The 7,698-nt window shown below is 39.3% G+C and overlaps 1 protein-coding gene across 1 annotated transcript; it reads left to right on the top strand.

The window, feature by feature from the left end:
• Positions 1 to 659: 659 nt before the first annotated feature.
• On the top strand, positions 660 to 2,263 carry LOC6048985 (zinc finger protein 14). Its single transcript, XM_038251689.1, has 4 exons — positions 660 to 864; positions 927 to 1,864; positions 1,924 to 2,020; positions 2,086 to 2,263. Exons 1-4 carry the CDS (start codon positions 754 to 756, stop codon positions 2,200 to 2,202), a joined length of 1,263 nt encoding a protein of 420 aa, XP_038107617.1. The 5' UTR covers positions 660 to 753; the 3' UTR covers positions 2,203 to 2,263.
• Positions 2,264 to 7,698: the final 5,435 nt, after the last annotated feature.

Here is a 7,698-nt window from a genome sequence, read left to right as displayed (position 1 = left end):
CGCTCAAAAATATTTTTCTCATGTTCGTTAGTATGTATACTAACCCCATGCTAATTATGAGCGAGATTCACTGTGGCCAAAATTTTTGAAAATTCATCAAAGTTGGCAACTTTGTCAAAATATAGGAAAATTGTCATGTTTCTCCTTCGGCGGGTACTTTTTTTTTTCAAACCGCCCGCTCAAAAATATTTTTCTCATATTCGTTAGTATGTATACTAACCCCATGCTAATTATGAGCGAGATTCACTGTGGCCAAAAATTGTGAAAATTCATCAAAGTTGGCAACTTAATGGTTTTATTTTAATTTAATTTGCTTAAGTTATTTTAAACTGATGGCTTATCATTTTTTCTTTATCAACCTAACGGAGACAGAAAATAATGCAAAGAAGTTGAAAATGTACAAATTGATGATTTATTTGCGTTACGTACTTAAAGAAAGCTCCCTTTGGGGTGGAAAATTAGTTGCCGTTAGTTCCGCTATTCGCCACTAGGGCCCAGTGGCGCTGGCGGCAGTTTGGAGAAAATCTGCGCACTCCCAAAACTGCGGAGTTCAGCGCGGTGATCTTTTGGTCGAATGACTTAAGATCGTTCTTTAGTTTCTCTTTCGACCTTTTCGTCCAAACCCTTCATGCAAATTGTTTGATGCGTTTGACGTTTCTCGCAAGTTGTTTTGTTTTGATGCCTGTTCGCGCAACAACATTAACGGTTCGATTTAGTTTTTCCAAGTTTTAAAATCAAAATCAAGTGCTTCAAATGGCCGCAGCTTACAAAATGTGCCGGCTCTGCATGGGCCGATCGAATCTCAACCACACCGTGCTTGAGGAACAATTTCTACAAAAGATTGCCATCTGCGTTAGTTTGCTTGTAAGTTAGATATTTATAATCTAGTTGCTTCGTTTTAATCATCATGACTTTGTTTCCGGCAGATCAATCCAGAGGACAAGTCACTCCCCCTGGACATGTGTGTCCTGTGTGCGCTCAAGGTGAAAGATTTTTACGAATTTCGACAAAATTGTTTAGAGGTGCAGCGATTGCTAGAGCAAAACCGCTCCACCGTCGAGGAACAGCCTGAACAGGTTCCGGAAGTAGTCCATAAGCAGGAACCCTTACCGGAACCAGACGTGCAGGAAGGTGATGATGACCCTGAAGCAGAGCCAACTGCCGCCGCCGTCTCACAAGAACCAGACATTGTCGAAGAACACTTTGACGAACAAGTTGGGGATTCTTTGGTTGATGTGGAAGAAGTTGCGCAAGATCAAATAACGTTGGAAGTTCCCGAAGGGGTTGAGCTGGATGAAGAACCTAAATACGAGATAATCGAGTCCGACTACGAGCTTATTGCGAACGAACAGATGGAAAGCTTTCATGACGGGGAGGAGGACGAGGAAGAAGAAGAAGAAGCGGTCATCGAATACCTCAGCTATGACGAATCCACGCAGGACCACTCTGAACTAGGAGACATTCCCGTCGACATCAAGCCAGTCTCAGTGGTTGTCGTTCACCGTGAGAAAAGAAAGCAGACCATCTCGCGGAAGGACCGTGACGAGAAGGAAATCTACCGCTCCCTGCTGCTGGAGTGTGAAATCTGCGGCAAGTCGGTGGAGCGAAACCGGATGGAAGGGCACCGCAATCGGCACGAGGGCCTGCGACCGTACAAGTGTCCCGCGTTGGATTGTGGCACCGAGTTTCACTGTAAAATTTCCCTCCGGCTGCACTACAACAATCGCCACAGCACGGATGAGTTTGCGTGCGATTTGTGCTCGAAGGTTTACAACTCCAGGAAAACGCTCTATCATCACAAGCGGGAAACGCACGCCGAGAAGCAATTCAAGTGCGACCAGTGCGGTCTGCAGTTTGTCTCAAAGTAAGAAGACAATATTGTTTTCTTTCCTTCAACTGATAACGAATTCTTTTAACTTTTAGTGCCCGGTTAAATCGACACAAGATTACCCACACGGACTTGCGGGAGTTCAAGTGTCCGCACTGTCCGAAGGAGTTTCACCGAAGCAATAATTTGAAGGTATGAAGAAGAAAATAAGTAGCGTTCAAATAATTAGTTAATATTAACAATTAACCCGTCCCCAGGTACATCTGCGGAGTCACACCAAGGAAAAACCATTCGAGTGTTCGCTGTGCGATAAAGCGTTCGGATATCAGCGGTTGTTGCGAAGCCACGTTGAACGGAAGCATGCCGACGCGTAGGTTACAAGTATTAGCTTAGCAAAAAGATAATTGTAATAAACGGTTCTAAACTTACAAAAAAGTAGTGATTGGTTTTATTTTGCTACATGAGAAATCCTATTGTTAAACAATAATTCTCTAGAGTTTCACAAATTAAAATCATTTGATTTTGAAATTTGCTCTTCCAAAAAACCGGCAGCAGAGCGTTCCCGTACTTTTCTGCACCAAAAGTTTCTTTTCTCTCAAGCAAAAATACATCAAAAATTAAAGCACACACACACACACACAATTAGTCTTTGGAAAATAACAATACTTGCTCGACAATACTTGAAAAACAAATGTTGGCAAACGTATAGTTTTTGATACTTCGTCTCAACTGGAAATGCCACAGTAGTAGTTTAAGTTGCAAAAAGACGATTTTTTCAGCACGAGTCGTACATTTATCGAACGAGGTTCACCGAGTTGGATAAATACGACGAGTGATGAAAAAATCAAGTATTGCAACGAGTTCCGTACAACAATTTTTGCAAATTCCGAAAAACACCCTTTGAACAGATTTTTGAGTCATGTGTTCAGCTCCCTCCGTGTACGCACGAGAGCATGCAGCTAGTGCTCAGTGCTCCATCGTTTTTTCGATTTTTTTCGCCGTAATTGATTGTGGTTACCCGCGAGTTTGCTTCTCCACCATGCCAAATAGAGATCTCCACGGTTTCTCTCACGCACACCATGATTCTGTGTTAGTATTTGTATTTAAAGTATTGTTTTGGTTTTGATCGATTGTGATTGGTTGAATTCCAAGCAGCTGATTTTGTTTATACTATTTTTACACATACATAGGCAAATCGAGTAGATCAATCGCCTGTAAAAAACCAGTTGTTTACCACGTGCTCGTGGGATAACAAAGGACACAGCTGATTGTGACAGACGAATCATTCTACTCGATTTGCCTATGTATTTCAAATTTCAGACTAGGGACTCGTAATCGGGCTGTAGTGGACGAAATTGGATGCTTCAAATTGCTAGAGGTGGGTTTTTTTTGTCCTTTATCTGACCACTACAGAATTTCCCTCCGAGGGGTTAAACCGGTTCCGGGACAATCCGGATTGTTTAACGGTATTGTTCCGAAACAGTATTTTTGGTCGAAAAATGTCAATAAAAAAGATGAAAACAATGTATATTTTGAACAAATATTGTTGAAACTTGTTCAATAGAGACTCTTACAACATAAAATAGCAATTTTATAAAAAAAATAGTTGTTTATAAACTTATGTTTTGATAAGTTTTACTTAAAAAACTAAATCTAAACTAATTTTTAATATAAACTAACTAAACAATGTTATCAGAAGTTCAAAGTTGTCACAAACTGGCAAGAGGTACTAGTATTTGACACAGAAACAACATTTCATAAATAAATTCACTTAAATCGATCAGATTTTGTACTTTTACTAGGGGTACGGACAATTATTTGACCTCTTTTTTTGACTTTTTTTAGTAAACTATTTTTGTATTTTTTAAGAAAAAGTTTTTTGCAAATCCAATGGCAGTGTCTTAAAGAGGACATTCTGCCGCGTCGATTGATGTATAAAACATGGCACTTTAGTCGAATTTTATGTACTTTTATATCACAAACATTTTCCGTACGGGGGGGTACGGACAAATATTTGACTCACTGTATGTTCCAAGATCACCAGTGCGAACCCGTTCGGGTACCTCCGGTGCCACGACCAGTGGCACATCAACATCCGCCAACATTCCCATCAGGAACGAGTTCCAGATGCTGAGCGACGACGAAGAAAACAACAACAACACCGACGGTAGCACCACTACCGACGACGACGACGACGATGGTCATGCACGGAAAAAAGTGCCGACGCCAAAAAAGAATAATTGAATTCTCCAACGGAACGAAGACCACCTCCAATTTTTGTTTTGGACACGTTGGCGGACGACGTTGACGAGTTGCTGGAAGGCCTCGGATATTGTCTGAAAATCATTAAGTCGGCAGTGCAAGTGATGACACTGAATAAAAAGAACTTCGACCTGGTGTTTGAAGAATTGAAGCGTAGCAACTTCAACTTCTACACATTCAACCCCGAGAAGCCCCCTGTTAAGGTCGTCTTACAGGGTTATCAAGACCGTCCGATCTCCGACCTGAAGGGTCACCTTTCGGACGCCGGAATAAAACCGCGGGAGATTAAAGTCTCGCGCAAGACAACGGTAACAGGTACACACACACTGTACCTGTTGTACTTCGACCGCGGCACCGTCAAGATCCAAGACCTGCGGCGGACTAAGACGTTGGACGGTTTTTGGGTAAACTGGCGGTTTTACACCAAGAACCCGACGGACGTAGCGCAATGCCACCGTTGCCAGAAATTCGGCCACGGCTCGCGGAACTGCAACCTCCGACCCCGCTGCGTGAAGTGCGGTGAGTCACACCTCTCGGAGGCGTGCGCACTGCCACGAAAGGCGGACTTGGGGGACAAGGCAGATCAAACCAAGCCGCGTGTAAAGTGCGCGAACTGTGACGGCAACCATACCGGCAATTACCGCGGATGCATCGCGCGCAAGGCCTACCTCGAGGAGCAGGAAAAGAGGAAGAAGAAAGCGTCCCACCCTCCTCAGCGAAGTACGAGCGCATCCGTTCCTGCAGCTGGACAGCGTACGGTTCCAGCGGAAAACTCAGCGTTCCCTCCTGGTTGGGGGCGTTCGTTCGCCAGCGTGGTCGCTGCCGGTAGCGGCAGTACGGCCCAGCAAGAAGTCACCGGGAAGATCTCTTCACCCTGCCGGAGTTCTTTGCTCTCGCGGGGAGATGATGACGCGGTTTCGGAGCTGCCGGAACAAGGCAGAACAATTCCTGGCCCTTGGGGAACTGATGATCAAACACATCTACAAAGGATAAATTACCTGTGATCTAGATATAAGCTTTCTCTTCCTCTATCCCCTTCCTTTGCAATTTCTGTAAGTTTTTTTATAGTTTTTTCTTACTCTTGCTAGTGCCTTAGTTAAAGAAATAATTGTTCCTAAATTGATTATGATGCAACACACAGCTGTAAGGAACTCCAAAACTCTGTTATGCACTTCAAAATAACTCATTGTATCTTGATTATTCACCAATAAAACCGAATTGAATTGAATTGAGTCATGTGTAAATGTATTTGGGCAATGAATGATTTAAATAAAAAAAATTGGAAAACTATAATATTTCCAAACAAGTGCTGAAAAGTTCAACTTTTCAGCATCCATTTCAGTGCTGAAAAGTAGAACTTTTCTGCATTTGTTTTGAAAAGATTCGATTCGATTCTGTATTTTTGGTAAAGAAAAGTAGGCGGCTTCGTCGTTAGAAAATGACAGGAAAAGTAAGTAGTTTCATGACGGAAAAAGATATTTAAATTTTTATTTATTTTTATATTATATACGCTCAAAACATGTTCAAACTTATTATTTTTTTATGAATTTAAAAAAATATTCAGGAATTCGATTTAAAAAAAATGCCAAGTTCCTATTTTAACCAGTATTTAATTGTTTTAACTTTTTTCAATGAAAAACTCAGTATGATAAAATTCCATGTTTTACAACTTATTTTATTCAAAATGTTTGAAGAGACTAATTCTTTAAATATATTTGCAATACAGTCCAGACTCGATTATTCGAAGCCTCGATCATCCGAAGTTTCGACTATCGGAAGGTTTGTATGGGACTTCGGTTCGGATAATCGAATCACGAACAAAAATGTTTTTTTCGTTTATTTTTCTTGTTTTAAACATCAAATTCGAGTTCTGCGACCCCATTTTAGTCAAATTTGAATAGTTGATCCCCTATTAACTAATAACATGCATTTTTTAATATTTCGTCACCGCCATACTGGCCGCCATCTTGGATTTAAAAATTATAAATCGTTTTAACGTAGTTTAGGGGTCATAATTAAGCTGGACAATCAAAAATTATACAACTAAAAAACATTTTTTACTTGATTCGATTATCCGAAGTTTCGACTATCCGAAATAAAAATTTTCCGAGGCCTTCGGATAATCGAGTCTGGACTGTATTATAAATAAAACTTTTTCAGATTTTTTTTTGAAATTTCAATATTTTTTTTCTTGTTTTCTAAAGGTAAAACAGTTTTTCCATTTTTTCATTCAGAACTAGCAACGATTGGATTTTATTCCTAGCAGTTTTAGTTTTAGCATTTTTTTTTTCTTAGATTTAAAAGATGTAATATTTTTGCTTAAGTTTAAAAAAATGCTGCGCCTAATTTTTTTTTAATTAGTAGTTATTTTTTACGATAATTCATGTGAGTTTTCAGGTTATTCCAAACATGATTATACCTTGAAAGCATGCACAAAAATTTTGAAGAACATCCTTGAGTTTTGGAATTGTTTGGATCTTGATTTCTTTTTTTTGCAAGAGATTGTTTTTTATATTTTTGTTAGTTTCAGTTTTTCTTCAACAACCCTTTGAAAATAACATTAAATTTGTATACTTCTACAAAAAAAAAAAAAAAAAAAATGCAGGCCAAGGATTGATACCTATGAGCATGCAATGGCACTGACCTTGTTGCGTGCTCTTCGGTTGAGGTCCACGTAAGGAACATCCTGGAAGGAGCGTAACTAACTACATCCGTAGTTCTGTTAGATCATCCGAATTATCTTGATCAGAACAGTATAGCTCTGGTTCCTTGCGAGTGTCCTATTTTCTTACCTCCACGTTGGCTTGGTTTTCATGATGACCTAGCTGGTGGCCTGTGGAAACGGATCGTAAACCTTGACCACCGCGGGTCAGAGTCGAGACGGCTAAAAGAAAGGGGCGCGACAATGTGGGAAAGGGAAGTAATTTGTGATTGTAGACGGTATTGTTTTGATTCGCAGTATGTTGAGTCAACTGCTGTGGATGTACCTGAAACATCGCACAAAGGGGTTTCTCTTCTCTTCATTCTCAGCTACCACCTATCTCCTATTTTTATTTTGCTCTACTGATTCTCACTTCTTCATTGATTCTTCTATTTAATATCCATCATTTGATTTTGATTTTTCTTACTTTTGATTCTCTTGTCTCTCACAGCTTTTCCACTCTTTTTTACCAATTGATACTTCTTTAACAAACTTTGTGTTTTTCCTTAAAAAAAATACTTTTCCTCAATGTACTAGTAATATCAAGTCCATTTATCATTAGTCTTTTCTCTTTTGATTTTATTGCGAATTTATTTATTTGAATAATTCTTTATCTGTCCTATAAGTTATCATTACTATAATCTACGCTTGTTTTTTATCTCTATTTATTAACTATTGTCTAATTTTATATCTACTACATACAGCTTCTCATTTTTACTCTTTAAAATAAAATCAACATTCTCTTTCTATTGATTCTTGATTTTTTATAAAATATATTCTCTTTAACTGTCTAGTTAACTGTCTATTGTTTTCAATCTTCACCCTTTTTTTCAAACAAGTGAGGTTTGAGCCTTTACTCAATTTATGGAATGGTTAATGGATTAACACAAATATTACTATTGTATTT

The sequence above is a fragment of the Culex quinquefasciatus genome, chromosome 2, assembly GCF_015732765.1.
Source record: "Culex quinquefasciatus strain JHB chromosome 2, VPISU_Cqui_1.0_pri_paternal, whole genome shotgun sequence".
In the NCBI taxonomy this organism is placed as follows: Eukaryota; Metazoa; Arthropoda; class Insecta; order Diptera; family Culicidae; genus Culex; species Culex quinquefasciatus.
This window is presented reverse-complemented; position numbering and strand designations above follow the sequence as displayed.

Coding starts and splice junctions, on each gene's coding strand:
- LOC6048985 (XM_038251689.1), top strand. CDS start 754: ATGGCCGCAGCTTACAAAATGTGCCGGCTCTGCATGGGCCGATCGAAT. Junction 1,865..1,923: donor GGTCTGCAGTTTGTCTCAAA/GTAAGAAGACAA, acceptor TTTAACTTTTAG/TGCCCGGTTAAATCGACACA. Junction 2,021..2,085: donor ACCGAAGCAATAATTTGAAG/GTATGAAGAAGA, acceptor ACCCGTCCCCAG/GTACATCTGCGGAGTCACAC.